The sequence below is a fragment of the Enhydra lutris genome, unplaced genomic scaffold, assembly GCF_002288905.1.
Source record: "Enhydra lutris kenyoni isolate GAN:26980312 unplaced genomic scaffold, ASM228890v2 scaffoldscaffold11, whole genome shotgun sequence".
Lineage (NCBI taxonomy): Eukaryota > Metazoa > Chordata > Mammalia > Carnivora > Mustelidae > Enhydra > Enhydra lutris.
The window spans coordinates 28,585,342-28,610,552 of NW_019154095.1; the positions used below are offsets into that span (position 1 = coordinate 28,585,342).

Consider the following 25,211-nt stretch of genomic DNA (forward strand, 5'->3'; position numbering starts at 1 on the left):
GGACTAAATTTTAATGGGGTTTACATAATGGGAATTCTTACTCTGTATTTTACCTTTTTTCTTGCTGTGTAGGGTTGACCTTATTAGTTTGTTCTAATTTAGTCAATTTAGAAAGGTATTTACTTTGGTGAATTTTTGTGGGTAAGCATGTTTAAGTTTTCATAGATACAAGATCTACCAGCTATTCTTCAGCAACTTAAGGCAACATTATTACATCTAGAATGCTAATATAATTACAGAAAAAAATTAATACTATAAGTGCTCTTATGAAAATAGGAGTAGAAGTTTGTAAATAACTTTTTAGAAAAATAATTTTATAGTGGATAGCTTTATTTTTGCTACATTGTCCTTATGACTTCATTAGTCTGTAAAATGTTAGTTGATAAAACTTGAACCATAATTTGAATGCTCCATTGAACTGTATTTTTTCCGTGAATATCTCTTATTTAATGTGGACTTTATTTGTGCCTTTTTGAAATTTTATTTAACTCAAGGCATCTATTCAGAAGAGTGTTTTTGAAGATGACCTCCCTTTCTTAGAATTCACTGGATCGATTGTTTATAGTTATGAAGCTAGTGATTGTTCTTTTCTATCAGAAGATATTAGGTAAGAGATTTGAATTTTCTAGTTTCATTTGAATTTGAACCCTTAGAAGATAACTATTATGACAATATCTGTAAGTAGATTGAATTTTACAGTTAATGTGTGTTCTACAGATAATCATTTCTACATGTAGAATATCATTTGACAAGTTCTAATTTTACGTTTAAAAATCTTAAAATCACTGGATTAAATGTATGATGTACATGTTCATAATCCTTTCTATTAGCTAATTTTTTGTTACTTTCAGTACTTAAATACTTAAACACATTGTTTATTTCACCAATGTAGGGCAAAAAAAAAAAATGTAAGAATTATTCAACCTCCAATGTCCCTTTTATATTTCATTAAAATAGCAAATTAGTAGTGAATAATGGTTGTGATCAGCTCTGTTGCATTTAGTTTGCAACAGTTATAGCAAATGATTCCTAAGAAGAACATTAGAAATGACTGTTAGTATTTTTTAAAATTGCCCTGTTAAATTAGGATTACGCAATAATGCAATCCAAGGCTCTTAAAGCATTTTACAAGGAGAAGAAGAAGGAAGGAATTCATTCAGATCTTCTTTGAAGTTATTATACCTGTTTGTTTTTTTTAAACTGTTGTACATTGCAATGGTTAAAAGATACAGAGTTAAGTTAAGCTATTATGATCTCCTGGTGGTAGATGAATTCTAGAAATAGTATTCAAGTGTCCTCACTCCTAGTTAACTGGCCCCGCTATTGGGTCTCTTTATATAGAACAAAATTTGTCTCACAGAGAAGGTAAAATCTGTCATTTATGATTATATATTAACTCTACCTTTGTCAGGGCCATAGCATGTCATATGTAAAGGCAATAAGCATAAGTGATTTGAGGAATGTAGTTCCGATGAATTCTGTGTGCATTATGATAGGCAGGCTTTTTTTTCTTACCCCCCCACTGGCTGGCTTAAAGATTTTTGCTATCACAGGTTTTCAGCAATTTGATTATGATGTCACTTTGTGTAGTGTGGTTTGTCTTCATCCTGCTTGGGGGTTCATTGATCTTTTCAGACCTGTGGGTTTCTAGTCTCAACAGATTTAAAAAATTTCTTTAGTACCCCCCCCATCCTGTTATTCTTTTCTCCTTCTCTAGAAGTTCTATTTGTTTCTTTTTAGGAAGTATCTTCCAGTTTGGCTCTCATATTCATGTTTTCTTTTAAATATTTGAACATATTCAGCATATTTATAGTGGTGGTTTCAGTGTGCTTGTCTATTAATTCCATTATTTTACTGATTTTTTATATGAAATGATGTTTATCCTGGTTAGGGGTCGCACTTTCTGTTTTTTCCTAATGTCCGCAGTTTTGATTGGACATGTGATTTTACCTTGCTGAATGTTGGGTTTGCTTGTTTTTCTTTAAAGAAAAGAGCTTCACTCTGTCAGGAAGTTAAGTTACCTGAAGATCAGCTTTTACCTTTTGAGCCATTATTTTTAAGATTTATTAGGGCAGGTTGATAGGCGTCTTTACTTTGGGAGTAATTTAGTCCTATAATAATAAGGTGTGGCCCTCATGGAGTCTTTGCTGACTGCCCCAGGCGATCAACAAGACTCTCTAAGGCCACTTTTCAGAACTTTAATGCCTCTTCCCTACGTGTAAGTAAGCCCTAGGAATTGTTCATCCTATGGTTCCCTGGTTGGTCTGTGTTCAGCCTCTTTCTTGCCTAGCTCCCACCTCTCCAGAAACAACTTCTAGCTCCCTCAGCCTCTCTGGCTGGGAACCCTGTCTCCCTAACTCAGTGCTCTGCTTTGACTTCTCCCTGTTCTGTTGCCTGGAAAGTGTTCCAGGTAGAAAGTGGGGGCAGTGGTAGGGCTCCCCCATGGTTTTCTTTCCCTCAGAGAGCACAGTCCTGTATTGCCTATTGTTCAGTGTCTGTACCTATTTTGTCCAATTTTCTGTTTGTTCATAGAGGAAAGATATGTCTTACCATCTTGGCCCAAAGTGGAAATTGAGATTCTTTTGTGATATACATTTTTAATTTTTAAAAATTATAAAATAGGCAAACATAAACAAAAATAGAAAATAATATAACAAAATCCTCACTTTAGCAAATCTTAATATCCATTTTCTTTAAATCTTTATTAAGAAGTGGTATGGTAAAATACAGCTGAATCCCCAGGTATGTCCATTCTGATTCTTCCCTCTGCAGCCCTCTGAGATAACTTTTAGCATGAGTTCAGTGTTTAACATTCCCTCACATGTTTTTTATTATATCTATACTTTTATATCCTCAAATACCATATGCTGTTATATTGCCCATTTAGAAACTTTAAAAAATGCTATCAAACTATATGTATATTCTGCCACTTGTGTTTTCCACTCAACATTTTATGTTTTTTTGAGAATTTTTCCTTTTTGGTATATGTAGTTCTATTTTAATTTTTATATAATATTTAATTGTTTCCATATGCCACAATTTGCCCATTCTTTTGTTGATGGAAATACAGTTTGTTTCCATTTTTGTCAAAAAGAACAGTATTACAATGAACATTCTTTTTTTTTTAAGTAAATTATTATTTTTTTTAAAGATTTGGAGAGAGTGAGAGAACATGAGAGAGCATACATGGGAGCAAGTGTGAGTGGGGGAGGGGCAAAGGGAGAGGAGAGAGACACCTCAGGCAGACTCCCTGATGAGCACAGAGCCTGATGCAGGGCCAGACCCAGGATGCTGAGATCATGACCTGAGCTGAAATCAAGAGTTGGATGCCTAACCAACTGGGCCACCCTGGTGCCCCTGCAGTGAACATTCTTAAACATCTGTCTGGCTGTATGCATCTGAGAGTTTGATATATTTATGAGAAAAAATTTCTGGGTCATAGTGTTTATACATCTTCAGCTAAATATTATCAAAGCCTTTTTTAAAAGGATTTTACCAATTTACATTCACTAGTGTTTGAGCAGGTAGGTATCTTTCTCAGTACTTGATAGTGTGCTCCTTTTCCTCCTCTTCCCACTCCTCCTCCTCCTTTTTACCGGATTATCTGTTTTTTTTTTTTTTCTTACCAACTTTTCAAGGAATTTTTAATATTTTCTGGCTGTTCATTATCAGGTATTTGTATCATAGATATCTTCTACCATATATGACTTGTCTTTTAACTTTTGGAATGCAGAAGTTATACAGAAGTTAAAATACTAATGTAGCTCATCTGCACTATATTTTTCCCCTTTAGCACGGATCTGTGTACTGGAGGTGTGGTAGGATTTGACATGGAATGGCCACCAGCGTACAGTAAAGGGAAACAGAGCAGAGTTGCACTGATTCAGTTATGTGTGTCAGAGAGCAAATGTTATTTGTTTCATATTTCTTCTATGTCAGGTTAGTATCTCTTTGTTTCATTTTTATATGGTTGATAGTTGTATTATGTCAACCTTATCCCTACAAAATTAAGCTTTTGAAATAGCTGGTGCTTTTCTCATCACCTTACATTTATTGAAGTATTCATGTTCCTCCTGATTCATTCATATCCCTGTTTTATTTATTTTTACAACGTCTCCATCAGGTATTATTATTATTCCTGGTTTAGACAGTAGAGAAGTGAAGTTTAGAGGGGCTAAATGATCAGGAATATACTGTTAATGTTAGCAGAGAAAGTAGTCAAACCAGTTGTTTTTCTTGTCATTTATCAGTCAGGACTTCGCTTTAGGTAAGAAAAGAAATGCTCAGGGTGGCAGCGCCTGGGTGGCTCAGTTGGTTAAGCATCTGCCTTTGGCTTGGGTCATGATCTCAGGGATCTGGGATTGAACCCCACATCGGGCTCTCTGATCAGCAGGGAGTCTGCTTCTCCCTCTCCCTCTGTACTCTCTCAAATAAATAAATAAAATCTTAAAAAAAAAAAAAAGAAATACTCAAGGTGAATGTGTTTCTGAATTTAATCTTAACATAAAATAAATTTAAATATAAACATAGCATGTATAAGAAGTAGAAAATAAATCAGTAATACTTGATAGAACCTATGGAAATAATAATAAAATGTTACAGTTTTTCCTCAGGGATTAAAAATGTTGCTTGAAAATGAAGCAGTTAAAAAAGCAGGTGTGGGAATCAAAGGAGATCAGCGGAAGCTTCTATGTGACTTTGACATCGATTTGAAGAATTTTGTGGAGCTGACAGATGTTGCCAATGAAAAGGTAGACATAAGGCATGTACTTGTTGTGATGAGCCCTGGGTGTTGTGTGGAAGTGTTGAATCACCATGTCGGGACACCCGAAACTAATATTACAGTATTTGGAAAATTTATTAAGGACTAACTCTGCCATATATTTTGGTATAACATTTCTAGCTTTATTTGTGGCATGGGCATTTACTGGTATTTAGAAATATCTGAAAATAGAAAGAAATACTTCTTTGCAGTATTGATTTTTCTTTACTTCCAGCTGAAATGTACAGAGATCTGGAGCCTGAATGGTTTGGTTAAACATCTCTTCGGCAAACAGCTTCTGAAAGACAGGTCTATCCGCTGTAGCAATTGGAGTGACTTTCCTCTCACTGAGGATCAGAAACTATATGCAGCCACTGATGCATATGTATGTATCAAAGATCTTTAAACTATGATGTGTTTTTTAAACTTATAATAAATTACTTTAGAAAAATTTTGTTGTAATAACTCAAATATTTTAAATTAGGTTGGCATTAAACATGCTTAAGAAGACAGTGAAACTGATAATTCTCAATATTAATTGGCAAGTACCAATCAATGGATTATTCACTGCTAGTATTTTTTATTGTCATGAAGCCAAAATAATGTCTAATTTCTATGTAATCAATGTAATCTCTCTGAAAACATGGATAGCTAGTAAACACAGGCTGAGCAAACACAAATGATATTGATGATGTATTTGATTTATAAGCAACTTCAGAATAAAAATAATTATAGTTCCTATATTGAGACTGGCATTATTTCTTATATTTACATTTAAAATATGCTAAAAATTTAGGAAAATTACCTCCAAATTTTGCTTTCCACTGCTGTTAGTCAGTTGTATTTTCATATTTACATATTCATACATACTGAAATTTGGGCTTAATGTACAGCATTATTTATTTCTCGGTTTTGTTTTTTGCTAGGAAATACATTTTATGTCCCTGTGGATTTCTTTTTCCTTAATTTATACTTTCATTTGTAAATGAATATCTTGCTGTTTCCCTTTTCACATCTATTTTTAGGCCTGGAAACTTCCTTTTTTCAAAACAAAAAAATTCAATCTTGTCAGGAAATAGGGTGATAATTTTCCTTTGCATTCTGTTAAAAAAAATCATAGAACTTGTTGAGAACTTGTGCAAGTTCTGTAATATTTTTATTCATGAAAAATCAGTGTGATTTGGTTGTTCCTGTTAACAGTGCCTGAAAGGAGGGCTGTTCATTAAGCCGACATTCACAGCTGATTTAATGAGATACAGGGGAGTAGATATGTGTCGCCAAAACACGCTTCTCGTACTTGATTGTATTTTGTTGGAGTCCTACTTATAAGTTATTTGATTTGGATAACTCCTTAGAATATTGAATATTAAAAGATAAAAATGTAAAACTTTTAAGGCACAAGTAGCTTATTTTATGGTGATTTAAATGGTATGGTGATTTAATTGGTATGGTGATTTAATGTAGCCATAGATCTTTGTGTAACATAATAAGTTGAATGCATCCTTTTGGGTGCTTTGGGAGTCACTGTTGATTTTTCTAAAGATGGGACATAAAGCCTTATTTTGGTTACCTTTAGCATACTCTTTTCACTTTTCTGCTTTTTTTTTTAATAGGCTGGTCTCATCATTTATCAAAAATTAGAGATTTTAGGTGATGCTGTGCAAAGGTTTGCTATAAATAAAAAAGGTATGTGGTGCTCTAAAAATAAAAGATAAAATTTGAATTTACTCTCTTGTGAGGTTTATCTCCAAAAGTCAGTATTCACGCATGTGCTAACTGTTTAGTATTCCAACTCCTTGAGTGTCTGAATCATGTTGACATTAGGGTGTGAGATCTCTGTGGCCCAAGATTGGAGTTTCAGGCACATTACTCGTGGCAGAGGAGGACTTATTACTGCTTTATCACATAGCTTTTCATTAGGCTTCTTTGGTTGGGGCTTTGTGGGTTTGATAACATCAGTGACACAACCAGTTATCTCCCAGTCTGGAGATTATTACATCCTTGCTATAAATATTTAAAATGTACAAGTTACTTTATAGTATCCTGGTTTGAATTTCTAAATTTTTTCTAGGGTAAGATAATTGCTGTTTTCCTCCAAAAAGTATGGCCACTTTGTTCCACTTCCATGCTTTTTTCATATGCCTCAATAGGTCAGTGATAGCTACACACTCTACACAGTAGAGTGAAAGAGCATGGGCTCTTCCTGTGACAGAAATCAAACCCTTGCCATGTGACTTGAGATTTACATGTTTCCCCGTGCTTGGAATATAGATGATAGCCCCATATCTAGTACATAGAATAGTGAGCACTAAGGGACAGACTATTATGAGCACCTGTATTGATCTGTATAGAGTTGTTATTCCTATTCTTATAGCTTGTTTTGGAGATTTTAAATAATTGTGTTTGTTAAGATGTTAATTAAATCAGTGATTTTATAAATAAGCTTAAAGATAAGGTGTGACCTCATATAAAATTATGTTGTACCCTTTTTGATTGCCATTAAGAAGGCATTCATGTCCTTTGTAATAGACCCTCCTTCTTTACCTAGTAAGGTAGAAGACTCCTTAGGCTTTCTTTCTTTCCCTGGAAAGTCACTTCTGATGAGAGCTTGCTGGCTCTCTATAGCCAAAGGTACTGTGGCTAGAAATTATCTTGCTTAAATTGAGCAGATGATATGTTTTTGAAGCTAATCTGGAGAACAATATAGAATTTATTTAAGTCATAACAGAATTCAACTCAACAGAGGGATTCATGGTTTTCTGAATCTGTGGTTTGCAGAATTACTTCTAGGGCTATACTTACAATTTTGTCTCTGATTAAAATGCTTCTAAGGAAATGTTTAAGATATCTCACTGAAGAACCATATGTTTATAAGTTGCTACTAGAAGTCCTGGTATCTGTGTACCTGTCATTTCAGTACTGCATTGTTTGACACTCACTTTTATTCTTTATTGCATTATATGTGTGAATATATTTTGACATCTGAAGTGAGGTACATTGACTAGGATCTTAGTGAATTGTAACAAAGATTACCACTCTTCTTTTTTTTCCCCCTCCCTCCCTTCCTTCCTCCCTGTTAGGAAGCCAGAGGTATCAGCCTCACTGTTGTTTAATTTCCCTGGTGTATTTATACATGATGTATTCAAATGTCCACTTTTAGTTATAAAATTGTGTTTTTCTTCTTACTAAAGAATTAAAGTGGATTATAACATCAGGAAGTAAAAGGATATTCACACATTGTTTCTTCTTGTTAAAATATTTGCTTACTCTAGGATGGTAGCTAATAAACACTGAACAATATAGTAGATAAAAACACACTCATTTATTAAAAATTGTTGAGGACTTTATGATATGGGGATACAGTAAAGAACAAGATACTCATGATCTGCTTCCTGAGAGGGAAATCTACAGGTTTGTAGGGGATATAGAGATGAACAAAGGAGGCATGGCTATAGGGAGATGAGTCTCATGATGTGGGAAAACAAGGCGCTGTGGTTAGCACATAGGAGAGCCATCTGATGCATATTTGGAAGTATTGCAGTATTTCCTGGAGAAAGTGATGTTTAAGGTGAGACCTGAAATAGGAACAAGAGTTAGGTAGTGGAAGAATAAAGGAAAAGTGTCATAGGCACAGGAAATAGCTGGCACAAAAAGAGATCGTAGGATAGATAGGCAACTGAAAGTAGTTCAGTGTGGTGAACGGTTAAATATGATGGAGTGCAGGACAGAGACGCAGAACAAGGAAAGCAGATAGGCCATGTTTACGTGAGGAGTTTAATTTCCTCCTAAGAGGTATTAGGGGGTTTAAACACAGGAGTGACATGAATTATATTGAAAGAAAAAGAAAAAAGGAATAACTTGGGCTGTAGAGTAGAAAATGGATTGTAACAGGGTAAGGGTCACAGTGGGAAGGCTCGTTAGGAGGCCTTGAGAGCAATCCAAGGGAGAGGCGGTGGTGACCTGGCTTGGATGGTTGTATTGAGAATGGAGAGAAGGGGATAGATTCAAAATACATTTAATAGAGCAGTAGAGTCAGCAGAATTTGGTGTGATGATGAGAGCCATTTGTCAAGGATCATTCCTGTGTTGCTGCCACGAACAACGGGTGAAAACCACTGATGAAAAGGAGCAAGCTTTGGAGCCGAGGGGTCACTGTTGATTTTAGATATGTTAAAGGAGGGAAGGCTGTCAGCAAGGTGGAAGGGGCCAGGTGGGACTCAGATATCCAGGCGGTAGCTCAGAGGACAGCTTTAGTTAGAGGTAAAGAACTGGGACTAAGAATTTTGAGGAACTCTTAGTATTTTATCTTTGCATGGTGGAAGGGATGACAAAGGAGTTGTCTACCACTGGCATAGAAGGAAATTAGGAGATATGGTGTGCAGAAAGCCAAGTGAAGAGGCATGCTTTACGTGGGAGTTATCAACCTGTTTCAAGTCCTGCTGAGTTTGAGAAACTGAGGATTTAGAATTAATCATCAGTTTTGGCAATGCGACAACCATTTGTAACCTTTGACTCTAGCAGCTTTGGTGTACTGGGTGACAAAAGAGTGTTCTTGGGGGGAGAGTGGTTATTTGGGGCATGTGCTATTAAAACAGAAAAGGGTTGTGGCACCTGGGTGGCTCAGTCGTTAAGCGTCTGCCTTCAACTCAGGTCGTGATCCCAGGATCCTGGGTTAGAGTCCACATTGGGCTCTCTGTTTGGCATGCTTTGTGTTCCCTCTCTTGCTGTGTCTCTTTCTATCAAATAAATAAAATGTTAAAAAAAAAAAAAAAGAAGAGAAGGGTCACAGGCTTTGGGAACATGGAGGTGCTAGAAGCAGAGCAAGAGGGGAGTAGGGGGGTGGTGTGAGTAGAAGTCATACTAACATGATTAGAGAAGTTACTAGATCCAAGGAATGTGAGGAAGCATGTATAACAAACTTCTTTTTTAGAAGATTGGTTTGTAAGGGGATATTCATTCATGCATATGACATATTTGTTGGATGTTTATTATGAATCAAACACAGTTTCAGTTGTGGGGGAAAGTGCACTGAACACAGGAGACCAAGCACCTTCACTTCATTTCACAGAGTACGCGAAGGAGCCACGTGAATATCTGAGGGAAGAATGTAACAGGCATCGGGGAAGGAACTAAGTGTCTGAGGGTGATTGCTTGCTTTATTTGAGGAACAGTGAGGAGAACTGAGCCTAAATGAGTAAGGGTCGGAGTGGGAAGAAATGAGGCTAGAAAAGGAGCTTGGGCCAGATGGATCATTTAGGGCCTTAGAGGCGGTGACTATGGCTTCATATTTTATTAATCACGATAAATACAAAGTAGAGTGATGGGAAACCCTTAGAGAGTTTGGAGCAGGAAAATGACATCATTAAATTTTAATTCAAAAGGATTTATTTTGGGGATGCCTGGGTGGCTCAGTTGGTTGAGCAGCTGCCTTCGGCTCCGGTCATGATCCCAGCATCCTGGGATCGAGTCCCACATCGGGCTCCTTGTTCTGTGGGGAGCCTGCTTCTCCCTCTGCCTCTGCCTGCCACTCTGTCTGCCTGTGCTCGCTCTCTCTCTCTCTCTTTCTGACAAATAAATAAATAAAAAATCTTTAAAAAAAAAAAAAAGGATTTTTTTTTTTTTTTTTTTTTTTTTGGCTGCTATAAAAGAGCAAGTGTTTAGGCAGGGAAGTCTATTAGGCTACTCTAGTAGTCCCAGCAGGAGATGACAATTGTTTGGATTAGGCTGGTAGCAGTAGAGATGGTAAGAAGTGGGTAGAATGTGTGTATGTTTTGAAGGTATAAATTGTGAAGGATTTGCCAATGAATTCTCCATAGGAGTAAGATCCAGAGACTGAGAGGACAATAAACATATTTTGGTGGGATCAGCTGAGTTAATGGAAGGATCAGTTATGGTGGAAAGGTTATGGGAAAGGGGGGATTGGGTGAGAAAAATCTAGATTTCAGTTTTGGATATGCTAAATTTTAGGTGCTTATTAATATCCAGGCAGATATCACAGTTGGAAATGTGATTCTGGAGTTCAGGGAAAAGGTTGAGATTGGAGATGTAACTTTGGGAAACATCAAGATACAGACGGCAGTTAAAGCAGTGAAAGGAGATGAGATGAAAGAGGCAGTGACTGGAATAAAGAACAGAGGAGGTCCAAGTATTGATGTTGAGGGCATACCGACATTTAGAGATCAGGAAGAGGAGGAAAGTGCAGTGGAGAAGGTCCAAGAAGGGGTGGTGGTAGAAGACAGAGTGTCAAGAGGTGTTGTGTCCAGAAGCCACAGGAAGAACGTGTTTTAAGGAGGAAGGAATTATCAGCTCTTTCAAATAGCTGCGAATCTGAGGGAGATGAGGAACTAGACCTGATAATTAGATTTGACAGCGTGGAGGTCACGGGATAACCTTTCCCAAAGCAGCCATGCCGTGCTGGTGGGGGCGAAGGCTTAGGGGAAAATGGGAGTAGAAAATTTGAGACTGTGCGGTGTGGACAACTCTTTCATGGAATTTTGCTGTAAATAAGAGTAGTTCTGTGAGTACAGACTAATTAGCAGATTGGGGGGGTGGGAAGATGAGATAGTTTTCTTTTTCTATTTTCTTAGTGTTATGAAGGGTGAAGTTGTTCCTTGAGTAAAAGGAGGAGCAAGCAGATGTTAGAAGCTTGGAGAGAAAGAAAGAGGTATGAAGTAGTCATCTTGATAGTAGAAAAGTGGGAAATACAGAATATTTAACAGTCTACCGAGGGTTCCTTTGAGATCTGTGTCATGAATTTAAAGCAAGCTGAGTCATCTTGGCTGTGTTTTATCTTCAGTTATAGTCAGCTCTGTGAATATAGGCATCAAGTAGGTAAAAAAGCTGGGATTAATTAGAGTAGGGGTTTTCCTAGATAAAAAATACCGTGGAGGGAGGAAGGAACAAAAGAGGTCAGAGTCCTACAAGGGAATGATTATTATAATATGGGCAAGAAAGGAAAAAAAGACATGGTGGGGAGTGGGAGTGGGAAGAATAAGGTGTATGGAAAAGATGCTGGGATCAGTGGATTCGATCCTGAAAGTGTGAAAGAATAGTTGTGTTGGGGAGGGCATCCTGGAAGGCAAGCCAGCATGCTGGTGTTCCGAGGGCGGGTGGAATGCTTACCATTGAAGTTTGGAAGTAGTGACTTTATTGGCAATTATAAGGTCAAATGTCTAGGAATGGGTGGCTGAGGTCAGTTGAGGAAAAGATTGTTGGAAATGGAAGGATCAAAGCACTGAAAAGGCCACAATTTTAGGTGGAATTATCATAGGAGTAGCAGTGAAGGGAAAAACAGTGAACCAGGCAGTGAAATCTTCAATGAATGAAAGAATGTGATTTTGAGATCGAAGTGTGCAGCAATCAGGAATAGCAGATGGGACATGTCACATGCTTCAGCGGAGCTGGACTTTTGAGGACAAGAGAAAATGGTGATGAGCTCTAAGAAACTCTAAGCAGGAGAAGGGTTCGAGGAAGGCAGGCAGGCGTGGTGTTGATGGAGAAGGATGTGCCAGACAGAATGAAATTGAGAGTTTGGAAGATGATCGCTGATTAGAAAGGTTTGCATTTTATTTTGGTCATGATTGATGAGAAGGGAAGTGAGGCTTGGCTGTTGGCTCAGGTTATGTTTACTTAACTATGTTTCATAAGTAAGATTCTGCAGAAATCTGTTCTGATTTTGAGATAGTGTAGTTGGGTTCAGATTCTCATTTCTGCCTTCTTCAGTCTAGATTGCTAACCGCTGGTTGTAATGTGTATGAATGTAGATCATTTGGAATTTATTCTAAAATTCAAGTAGCAAAAATCTGAAAGGGAAGTAAAGTGACTGAGGTGACATGGAGGTAGAATAAAGAAGTCCTTTTGCTGGAATTTGCTTAAGGAAAGAAAATGAAAATGGAACCCTAACACTGTTTAAATAAATGACTAAATAAATCTCTCTGCGTTGTGGTTTGAAAATTAACATTGATTCTTTTTGTCCAGAGGAGGAAATGCTACCTAGTGATGTGAAGAAACAACTGACATCAATCTCTGAGAATATGATGGATCTGGCTAAGCATCTCCCTGACACTTGGAAAAAAGTGGAAGATCCACAGAGGTTAAATATTACCTGTTTTTATCAATTCTGTTTGTTCTTACTTCACATTCCTATTTATAAAGAATTACTGTTTGTTAAGGTAGACTCATAGAAATTTTTTATTTAAATTCCATCTAGTTAATGTAAACTATAGTATTAGTTTCAGGGTTAGAATTTAGTGATTCATCAGTTGCATATAACACTCAGTGCTCATTACATCATGTTCCCTCCTTAATGCCCATCACCAAACTACTCCATCCCCGCACTTAATATCCCCTCCAGCAACCCTCAGTTTATTTTCTGTAGTTAAGAGTCTCTTATGGTTTGCTTCCCTCTCTGTTTTTGTCTTATTTTATTTTTCTTTCCTTCCACTATGTTCATCTGTTTTGTTTCTTAAATTCCATAGACGGGTAAAATCACCTGGTATTTGTCTTTCTTTGACTGAATTATTTTGCTTAGCATAATACCCTCTAGTTCCATCCAGGTTGTTGTAAGTGGCAAGATTTCATTCATTTTTTTAAAAAGATTTTAAAAACTTTTTATTTGAGAGAGAAGGAATGAACAGGGGGAACGACAGGCAGAGGGAGAGGGAGAAGTAGTTTTCCTGCAGAACAGGGAACCCAGCTTGGGACTTGATCCCAGTACACTAGGATCAGGACCTGAGATGAAGACAGACCCCCTACTCCACTGAGTCACCCAGGTGCTCCTGAAGATTTCATTCTTTTTGATGGCTGAGTAATATTCCTGTGTGTGTGTGTGTGTGTGTGTGTGTGTGTGTGTGTGTGTGTACCACATCTTTATCCATTCATAGATATCTGTGTGGATATATACCACATCTTTATCTACTCATAAATAAGTGGACATTTGGGCTCTTTCCATATTTTGGTTTATTGTGGACATTGCTGCTATAAATATAGGGGTACAGATGCCCCTTTGAATCACTATGTTTGTATCCTTTGGATAAATACCTAGTAGTGCAACTGCTTGGTCGTAGGGTACTTCTATTTTTAACTTTTTGAGGAATCTCCATATTGTTTTCAGAGTGGCTGCACCAGTTTGCATTTCTGCCAGTAGTATAAGAAGGTTCCCCTTTCTCCACAACCTTGCCAACATCTGTCATCTCCTGAGTTGTTCGTTTTAGCCATTCTCTCAGGTGTGAAATGCTATCTCAGTGTGGTTTTGATTTCTATTTCCCTGATGCCGAGTGCTGTTGAACATCTTTTCATGTGTCTCTTGGCCATTTGTATGTCTTCTTTGGAGAAATGTCTGTTCATGTCTTCTGCCCATTTCTTGCCTGGATTTTTTTTTTTTTTTTTTGGATGTTGGGACTGATAAGTTCTTTATATATTTTGTATATTAGCCCTTTGTCTGATAAGTCAATATCTTCTCCCATTCCATAGATTGCCTTTTAGTTTTGACTGTTTCCTTTGCTGCACAAAAGCTTTTCATCCTGATGAAGTCCTAATAGTTCATATTTGCTTTTGTTTCCCTTACATTTGGAGACCTGTCTAGCAAGAAGTTGCTGTGGCCAAGGTCGAAGAGGTTGTTGCCTGAATTCTCCTTTAGGATTTCTATGTCCTATGTCCTCTGATGGATTCCTGTGTCACATTTAGGTTTTTCATCCATTTTGAGTTTATTTTTGTGTGTGGTATAAGAAAGTGGTCCAGTTTTATTCTTCTGCAATTTTCCCAACACCATTTGTTGAAGAGACTATCTTTTTTCCATTGAATGTTCTTTCCTGTTTTGTCGAAGATTAGTTGACCATATAGTTTTGGGTCCATTTCTGGATTCTCTATTCTGTTCTGTTGATCTACATGTCTGTTTTTGTGCCATTGTCATACTGTCTTAATGATTACAGCTTTGTAATAGAGCTTGAAGTCCAGAATTGTGATGTCTCCAGCCTTGGTTTTCTTTTCCATTACTCTGGCTGTTCAGGGTCTTTTCTGGTTCCATACAAATTTAGAATTGTTTGTTCCAGCTCTGAAAAATGTTGATGGTCTTTTGATAGGGATTGCATTTAATGTGTAGATTGTTTTGGGTGGTGTAGACATTTAACAATATTTGTTCTTTTAATCCATGAGCTGGAACGTTTTTCCATTTCTTTTTGTCTTCCTCAGTTTCTTTCGCAAGCATTGTAAAGTTTTCAGAGTACAGATCTTTTAGCTCTTTGGTTAGGTTTGTATCTAGGTATCCTATGGTTTTTGGTGCAATTGTAAGTGGGATTGATTTCTTGCTTTATCTTTCTTCTGCCTCGTTGTTAGTGTGTAGAAATGCAACTGAGTTCTATGGATTGATTTTATATCCTGTGACTTTGCTGAATTCCTCTATCAGTTCTAGCAATTTTTGGGTGGAGTCTTTAGAGTTTTCTACATAGGGTATCATTTTGTCTGCAGAGAGTGAAAGTTTGACTTCTTCTTTGTTGATTTGGGTCCCTTTTATTTCTTTTTGTTGTCTGATTGCTGAGGCTGGAACTTGCAGTACTATGTTAAATATCAGTAGTGAGAGTAGACATCCCTGTCATGTGCCTGATCTTATTGGAAAAGCTCTGTTTTTCCCCCATTGTGGATGATATGTGCTGTGGGTTTTCTGTATATGACTTTCATGATATTGAGGTATGTCCCCTCTATCCCTACATGGAGGAGGTTTTTAAATCAAGAAAGGATGTTGTATTTTGTCAGATGCTTTTTCTGCATCTATTGAGAGAATCATTTAGTTCTTTCTTTCATCAATGTGGTGTATCACATCAATTGATTTGCAGATATTCAACCACCCTTGCAGCCCAGGAGTAAATCCCACTTGATTGTGGTTAAATCCTGTTAATGTACTGTTGGACCTATTGGCTAATATCTTGGTGAGAATTTTTGCATCTTTGTTCATCATGGATATTGGCTGCAAATCTCCTTTCTAGTGGGGTCTTTGTCTGGTTTTGGGATCATGGTAGTATTGGCCTTACGGAATGAGTTTGGAAGTTTTTGTCCATTTCTCTTTTTTTTTTAAACAGTTTCAGAAAAATAGGTATTAATTCTTCTTTAAATGTTTGGTAGATCTCCTTTGGGAAGACATTTGGCCCTGGACTCTTTGTTTAGAGATTTTTGATTACTGATTCAATTTTATTTCTGGTTATAGGTTTATTCAGGTTTTCTATTTCTTCTGTGTCAGTCTTAGTAGTTTATAAGTTTCTAGAAATTTATCCATATCTTCCACATTGTCTAATTTGTTGGCATATAATTGCTCATAATATTCTCTTATAATTGTTTGTATTTATTCGGTTTTGGCTGTGAGCTCTCCTCCTTCATTCATAATTTTAATTTGGGTCCTTTCTCTTTTATATTTGATAAGTCTGGTTAGGGGTTTATCAATATTATTAATTCTTTTAAAGAACCAGCTCCTAGTTTTGTTCATGTGGTCTACAATGTTTTTGATTTCTCTATCATTGATTTCTGCTCTGATCTTTATTATTTCTGTTCTCCTGCTGGATTTAGGCTTTAGGTGTAAGGTTAGGTTGTGTATTTGAGACTTTGTTTCTTGAAAAAGGTCTATATTGCTATATTTTTCCCTCTTAGGGCTGCCTTTCCTGCATCCTAAAGGTTTTGAACTGTTGTGTTTTCATTTTCATTTGCTTCCATGTATTTTTAAAATTCTTTAATTTGCTGGTTGACCCATTCATTCTTTAGTAGGATGTTTTTTAACCTTCATGTATTTGTGGTCCTTCCAGATGTCTTTTTGTAGCTGACTTCAAGTTTCATAGCTTGTGGTCTAAAAATATGCATGATACGATCTCATTGTTTTTGTACTGGTTGAAATCTGATTTGTGACCCAGGATGTGATCTCTTCTGGAGAATGTTCAATGTACAGTGGAAAAGAATGTGTGTTCTGGTGCTTTAGGATGAAATGCACTATATATATCTGTTAAGTCCATCTCATCCAGTGTGTCATTCAAAGCTCTTGTTTCCTTGTTGATCTTTTGCTTTGATGATTTGTCCTTTGCTGTGAGTAGATTATTAATGTTCCCTACTATTATTGTATAATTATCAATGAATTTCTTTAATTTTGTTAATTGGTTTATATAATTGGATGCTCCCAAGTTAGGGGCATAAATATTTACAGTTATTAGATCTTCTTGTTGAATGGACCCCTTTATTATGGTGTCGTGCCCTTCTTCATCTCTTATTACAGTCTTTAGTTCAAAATCTAGTTTTTGTGATATAAGAATGGCCTTCCAGCTTTCTTTTGATTTCCATTAGCATGATAAATGGTTCTCCACCCCCTTATTTCCTTTTTTTTTTCCGGGCCCCCTCATTTTCAATCTAGTGGTGTTTTGGGGTCTAAAATGAGTTTCTTATAGGCAGCATATTGATGGAACTTTATTTTTTTAATCCATTCTGATACCCCATATCTTTTGATAGGAGCATTTAGTCCATTTACATTCAGAATAATTATCAAAAGATATAAATTTATTTAGTTAATTAATTTTTTAAAAGAAGATTTTATTTATTTATTTGATAGAGAGATAGAGCACAAGTAGAGAGTGGAAGGCAGAGGGAGAGGGAGAAACAGGCTCTCCACTGAGCAGGGAGCTTGATGTGGGGCTCTATCCCAGGACCCTGGGATTATGACCTGAACCTATGGCAGCTGCTTAACCGACTGAGCCACCCAGGTGCCTCAAAAGATATAAATTTAGTGCCATTGTATTACCTGTAAAGTTGTTGTTCCTATATATTGTCTCTGTACCTTTCGGTCTTTGTTACTTTTGGGCTCTCTCTCTGTTCAAAGGATCCCCTTTAATTTTTCTTGCAAGGCTGGTTTAGTGTTCACAAATTCCTTTAGTTTTTGTTTGTCCTGGAAACTCTTTATCTCTCCTTCTATTCTGAATGACAGCCTTGCTGGATGAAGTATTCTTGGCTGTATATTCTTCCCATTTAGCATGTAGAATATGTTATGCCAGTCCTTTCTGGCCTGCCAGGTCTGTGTGGACAAGTCTGCTGTCAGCCTCATGTGCGTTGACAGATAGAAATTTGCTTCAACACATGCCCACAGCCTGATCTATAAATTTGAGAAATATCTTTCCAGTGTGTTAAATTGCCCATCAAGAAGTTTAAGGCTTTTCTATCTGCTTTGTAGGATGTTTCATGAAACAAGGCAAAATAAAATTCAGATGTCCACAGAAAGGAAAGTACTTTAGATTCAAAGTTGTCTTTTTCTTTTGTTTACAGGCATCTCTCATTTAATTATATTCATAGTTTGGTCACCTAAAATATATACATACAAATAATTTTTATATTGAATAGCTTCCTTTTTCATGTTTTTATCGGATTATTAAATAGGAATTTTATATAATCACTAGGCTGTTAGAACAAGGGGAATTCAGATTTTAAATGCCATTTTATGTCTAAAGCCCTACATAATTTGAGATATTTGGATTAATAGACATTGGATTATCAGTTCCACGTAGCTAACTCTTTCTGGAACCAGGACTTTCCCTAGCCGTAATTGCTGAATGACTTCTTCCAATACCAGGAATGCTCTTGAACAGTGAATGATTACAATGTAGTTATATATTGAGGCAAAAATACTTTGTAGAATGTCCAGCGGTTAGTTGAAATAGAATTCTGATTCTGACAAAATGCAATGTTAGTGTTATTTTTTTAGATGAGATTTGTGATAAATTTTGATTCTGATATTTCAAAATATGATACAGAGATTTAGCTCTTTTTCAAAGTCCCTTTTCGTCCTAGCACTTTGTTTTAGTAGTTTTAATGTAACTGAGAATTCTGAAAGACATAACTGTCAAATGGGGATGGGTAACAATTAAGCCATTTTGTATTCAATTTCACATTTTTCCTCTATGAAAGAAAAATAATCACTGTTTACGTGATGTTTACATGTATTTCAGAATTTCTTCTAGCACTTAAACTATCTATTGAATGTAAGTTATATCTGCTTAATGCTTTGCTTTGTAATAACAAAGCTAAAATAGGTTTTCTTAAAACTTGAGAATGGGAAATACTGGATTCATTTTAGTGAAGAAAGATCTTGTCAAGTTTGTGTCAATTAAGAACTAGTTAAATTTCTTATTTCAGGTTCTTTGTAAGAAGTCTACAGTAATGCCTAACTTACCAAATTACACCTCAGAACCAGAGAGGAACAAAAAAGACCTCTGCATGCTAAAATACATGTCATGGGCGCCTGGGTGGCTCAGTGGGTTGAGCCGCTGCCTTCGGCTCGGGTCATGATCTCGGGGTCCTGGGATCGAGTCCCGCATCGGGCTCTCTGCTCGGCGGGGAGCCTGCTTCCCTTCCTCTCTCTCTGCCTGCCTCTCTGCCTACTTGTGATTCTCTCTCTGTCAAATAAATAAATAAAAAAAATCTTTAAAAAAAAATACATGTCATAATCATGAATTCAAACTCATATTTAACTGTATTTCCAGTGGAGTGCATGAGGGCACATTCAGAGCTTATTTTCTTCTCATTTATAGATACAGTTTGACAAGCTTAGCTATCCAGTTAAAATGAAAACAAGGTATTGATAAGGAATATTATGCACATGACCATAGCTGGAAGTTACAGCTGGCAATCGGTGAAGGAGTAGACAAACTGAGAACTTTAAAATAGTTTGAGTTTTGTTACAGAAGGGAACAGCTTTATGCTTCAGTGGCCCTGGAAGCTATTGGATTGTACAGTACTACTTACTCACTGATTTAAATTCATTACACATCTGTTGTATTGCTGTCATGTACTTAACATTCTGTTGCATGTTGAGGCTTTCTGTAGGCTACTAATATGCATAATAACAATCCTAGGAAAGAAGGAAATGTATATTATGTCTTACTGAAGACATCGTTTGATATTTGTTGGAGTAAATAGTAATCTTATATGGGACAAGCCATTCTCTGATGTTAGCACAGAATAAATAAGCCCTTACAGTCTTTATCAATCTGTATGTCACTGTCGCTATGTTTATGTATTACAACATTCCCATGCATGTAACGATTAAATAGTGTCACATATCTATTCCTACTAAAGTATTTATGTAAGTTCTTATATTTGAATAACTGTATATAATACTGACTATTCTTTATAAGATTTGAAAATTTTAGAATGTTAGAATTAGTGAGTTTTTAGATTTTGAATTTAATTTATATTGATGTAGACTTGTCACTTGAGCCCAACTTTGGTGCTATTTTTAGCATGGAAAAAATCATGAAACAACTCAACATTTTTGATAGTCTATTCCCATAAATGATCAAATTTTTATTTGAATCGTCGATATAAAACTTTAAAAGTCATATTGGATTTTATTAAGTATTGTTTTCAATACAGAAGAATTAGAAAAGCTAATCAAAAGTGTTAATTAAATAGGAAAAATGTCTCTTTTATTCCCTCTTCTCCCTCGAACTTATACTTTTATGAAGTAATTAAAAATTGCTTTAATAAACCCTATAACCTGCAGATAGTATGCCTTATTTTACACTCTAGCAGTGTTTTCCTTTGCAGTTAACCAGGTTTGTTATAAATAGCTGTTTAAAGTCACTTAGTTAGGGGTGCCTGGGTAGCTCAGTCAGATAAGCATCTGCTTTTGGCTCAGGTTATGATTTAAGGTCCTGGGATCCAACCCTGCATCAGGCTCCCTGCTCAGCTGGGAGTCTGCTTCTCCCTCTTCCTTTGCCCTTCCCCCTGCTCCTGCTTGTCTCTCTTGCTCATGCTCTCTTTCTCAAATAAATAAATAAATCTTAAAAAAAAATAAAGTCACTTAGTTAAAATGTTATATTAGCAACTATAACTAAGGAGTTAAGAAATTTGTATTTATCGATATACAACTTTTCCATATTTTCTTACCTTTTACAGTTTTTACTGATGGGAAGTTTTTTGTTCATTTTATTTTCTGTTCCAAAGAATATGTGTTGGGTTTTGTGATTATTGAACATGCACAACAGCATCATTTTCAAATTATAACATAAACACCCTTATATGTTACAGTTGGAACTAGTAATTGATTGGCAAATTGAGTCATTTAGTTAAAACGTGGGATCATAAAAATTTTCTTCTAACTTGATATATATTTGTTTCCCAATGTTTTGATATTCATCATGGTTTCTTCATTAATTATAGGATTACTCTTTGGAATTCTGCAGAGTGGTTCTTGTTTAAAGCACACTCATTATGTATCATCTGCAATTTCTAGTTTTAGGTTCTTTAAAATGGAGTGGAAACAAGACACTTGAAAGAATCTGATGGCATAGTATTAGGAGTGTTTAAGATTTTTTTCTCCTCTTATAGTTGTTTTGACTATAGTTAATCAGACAGAACTTTTTTTTTTTTAAAGATTTTATTTATTTATTTCACAGAGAGAGAGAGATCACAAGTAGGCAGAGAAGCAGGCAGAGAGAGGGGGAAGCAGGCTCCCCGCCGAGCAGAGAGCCCGATGCAGGGCTTGATCCCAGGACCCTGAGATCATGACCCGAGCCGAAGGCAGAGGCTTAAACCACTGAGCCATCTAGGTACCCCCAGAACTTTTTTTAAAAAAGGAAATTGCTGGGGCGCCTGGGTGGCTCATGTGGTCATGTGTCATTGATTTGACATATTTAATTAAATTAATTACCATAAAGAGTATATCTGGTATAAAGAATTAGTTTGGGACCAAACACTACTGACAATTAGGAAGCATACAAGTCAACAAGCTTATAAGCATATATGCTTAGTAAGTATATAAGTTGAATGCAGAAGTACCTTGCTGTACTAGGGAGTAGCCAACAGCTGTAAGCATATTTTGGTTATTAGGGAATGAAGAATAACTGCAGTCCAGTGTGTCCTTTAAATGAAGGTCAATTTAGAAAGCTTGTACTTACAAAAAAGCATTACAACTGTGCTGGTAGTTATTGAAGTTAAAGTTGAATTACCCTTTCTTAATTTTTTTAGGATTTCTATATTATTACGTGATATTTCAGAAAATCTGTATTCATTGAGGAAGATGATACTTGGTTCTGCCAAGACTGTTCAGTTATTACCATTGGAAGATCCAGCTGCTGACAGAGTACAACAGAAACAAATTAGAAAACAGAAAATTTTTCCTGAAGTTGAAGATGATCTATGGGACACAACACTTGATAATTTAATTATACATGATGAAGGAAATGTACTTCGAAATGAACTGAAACAAGAAGATGGGCTTGAAGCTGGATTAGAAGAAGGCAATAAGTTGAAAGAGAACACAGAAAGAATTTGTTTGACGTCATTAGATATTACAGAACGTGACCTCCAAATTTTGGAACAGCAGGCTCAGGAAAAATTTCATAATGATGTGACTTGCAAATCTCCTGAGGTACTAAAAAAATAGAAAACAATTTTTATTCATTAGTAGGGGTTGGCTGATTTTTTTCTGTGAAAGGGCAGATAGTAAACATTTAGACTATGCAGATCAATTACATGTTTTCTGGTGTTACTGTTCAATTCTTTCTAAAAATTTAGTGTGAAAGCAACTATAGACAAGTGCAAACAAATGAGCTTGTTTGTATTTTGATGAAACTTTATTTTTTTAAAGATTTTATTTATTTAGTTGACAGAGATCACATGTAGGCAGAGAGGCAGGCAGAGAGAGGAGGAAGCAGGCTCCCTGCTGAGCAGAGAGCCTGATGTGGGGCTCGATCCCAGGACCCTGAGATCATGAATGAGCTGAAGGCAGAGGCTTTAACCCACTGAGCCACCCAGGTTCCCCTTGATGAAACTTTATTAACAAAAACAAAAATTGGGCTGAATTTGGCTTGTGAGTTATAGTTTGCTGTTTTTGACTTAGTATAATAAGCACAACTTAATGGTCTTGTAATGGAAGGATTTAAAATGCCGGTACACATTTGTTGTATTTTAGTATTTCTCCTTATTTTTATGTAATAGATACCTTGGCTTTTTTGGATTTCCCATATTCCTACTAGTGTTAACTCTTCCAAACTTGATTTTTGGGAGTAGTTATCTTTCCCTATACAAGATTTTCTTTGCTTACTTACTGTGAGAGGGTTTCTAATAAACTAGTGTTTTTACTCGACACTAACCTTTACTGTTATCTGGAGAGTCAGTGACCTACGTTTTTTTCTTAATAGATTGTTGTGAAACATTTTATATTATCTGTCAACTTCATGTTTAGATTTCTAATATGTTCTGAGTAGTTTAATTTGTGAGGTTGTTTTTCTCCTGGCTAAGTTAAGGATGTTTTTTGAAATACTGAAGTTATATTAGAGAAGAAATGTGTATGTTTTTTTTATTGTAAAGACAAATCATAAAATGAGACATCATGTAGTTGTATTTTTTTATCTCACTTGTTTTTCATTAGTTTAGGAAGTTACCTATGATGCCTGTATTTGGTAGAATTTTATACGTTTTATTTTGTAATAACTAAGTTTATAGTTTTTAAAATTAAATTTGAAAGTCATTTAATAGGGCTATTTCCCTCTTCAGTTTTCTAATGTCAGTCAAAAGTCTCAGTAGTTGAGAAATTCTCTGTTTGGTAACTATATTAGAAATCATGTCTACCAATATATAAATGCATTTTTTAAAAAAATGATTTTCAGACTATTCTCATACCAACCACTTTTAAAACAGATTCCCCTTTTAGGAAATATCATTTGCTAATGTCTGCATCACGCTTTAGCTTTTTGAAAATTTCTTATTAGGTATACATTTTAAGACAGTATTTTTCGTATCATAATATAGAATATGATCAGGATTTCATGATCTGTCATCTTTTATCCCAATTCTTGCCATTTTTATTGTGTGATAATTAGCAGTTTTTTTCTTTACTTATTAAAGATCCTATTTTAAAAGTAAAAGAATTTTTTTCTCTTTTTATAAAGCTTATTTTAACATCCTTTTTTATTTGTTTAAAGATTTTATTTATTTATTTGACAGAGATCACAAGTAGGGAGAGAGGAAGGGAAGCAGGCTCCCTGCTGAGCACAGAACCCGAAACCGGGGCTTGATCCCAGGACCCTGGGATCATGACCTAAGCTGAAGGCAGAGGCTTTAACCCACTGAGCCACCAAGGCTCCCCTTAACATCGTTTTTTAAGGGGCACCTGGGTTGCTCAGTCTGTTAAGTGTCTGATTCTTGATTTCGGCTCAGGTCATGATCTCCGTGTTGTGAGATCAGGCCCCTCATTGGGGCAAGGAGCCTGCTTAAGATTCTTTCTCCCTCTGCCCTTCCCAGCCCCTCAAATAAATAAATAAATAAATAAAAATAAAATCCTTTTTTAAGACTGGTTTTTGCAGATTAATTATGACTATGCTTCCTTTTCCTACTTTCAACTTAAATATTAGACTTTTGGGGTCCTTCTACATTTCTTTTATTCAGGGGTCCCATGCTGTTGGACACTTGCTTCCTGGGGATTCCCAAATTAGTATAAAGTTTTCTCATATCCCAACATTGACAACCGCTGTATAAATAACTTATCTGACACTATTTTTCAAGTACTTGTAGAAGCCCTTTGTAAAATAATGATTTATTTAAAGGTATTGTTACAGTCATAGGAGCTTTTTGTGATCTTTTTAAAGTTAGTGGATATAAAAGAACCAACTCTCTTAAAATAGGATAGAAATTTTCAACACAGTAAAGAGGTTCTTGTACTCAAGTTGGGACACACAGTTTGATATTGTTTAACTATTGTTGAACTTATCACTTGTACTCTGTCTTAGATTGTGGGCTTTATATCAAGTCTGTCTCTCTTGTCTATCTTTCCAATTACATTTCTTTCTTTCTCTTTTTCTTTGATTCTTTGTTTCTGTTTATTCTCCTTCTTTTTCTTCTTCCTTACTACCCTTTCTTCCTATCTATGCCTCATATAACCACGTAAATAGGTATTATAAATTTATCTATTAGGCAAGAAGAGGAAGTTGTCTACAGATATCTAGTGTATAGGAACTTTATTTTGTAGAAAACAGGGTATGAGGTCAATTATATTGGAAAATTAATGTTCAAAATATTTTTTAAAACATTTATCTTCTAAGGATAAAGAAGAGGATCTATCTTATGTAATTGAAAGTGATGAAGATTTAGAAATGGAGATGATTAAGGTATGTTTGAAATTATGAAAATTTACTTCTAGTTCTTTCAAAAAGGACAATTATGTAAAATATTACCTAGTTCTAAATGTCCCCCCACAATGAGATTACTATCATTTATATAACCATTAGATTTTATTTTCCGTTTCATATTTGTTTACATCTTTATATGGCCTATGAATAATGTTTTAGTAGCAGTATACTAACTCTTACATATTATAAAACATATTCTTGTCAGGTCACTTCTTTTAATCTCTTCCTAGAATGTTGGTAGTGATTTTGCCCTCCTCTGTTGAAATAGGTTTCTTTCTCTTCCCATCCATGTGTATCCCCTTT

General features: G+C 35.8%; 1 protein-coding gene across 1 annotated transcript in view; it reads left to right on the top strand.

Moving 5' to 3' along the window:
• LOC111144475 (Werner syndrome RecQ like helicase) overlaps window positions 1-25,211 on the top strand; it is a 143,651-nt gene that overhangs the window by 32,498 nt on the left and 85,942 nt on the right. Inside the window, exons 5-12 of the mRNA XM_022498779.1 lie at window positions 495-607; window positions 3,794-3,939; window positions 4,603-4,751; window positions 4,998-5,147; window positions 6,376-6,448; window positions 12,739-12,853; window positions 21,748-22,150; window positions 24,807-24,887. Of these exons, the coding sequence (XP_022354487.1) occupies window positions 495-607; window positions 3,794-3,939; window positions 4,603-4,751; window positions 4,998-5,147; window positions 6,376-6,448; window positions 12,739-12,853; window positions 21,748-22,150; window positions 24,807-24,887 (1,230 nt within the window). The remainder of the gene's footprint in view (window positions 1-494; window positions 608-3,793; window positions 3,940-4,602; window positions 4,752-4,997; window positions 5,148-6,375; window positions 6,449-12,738; window positions 12,854-21,747; window positions 22,151-24,806; window positions 24,888-25,211) is intronic.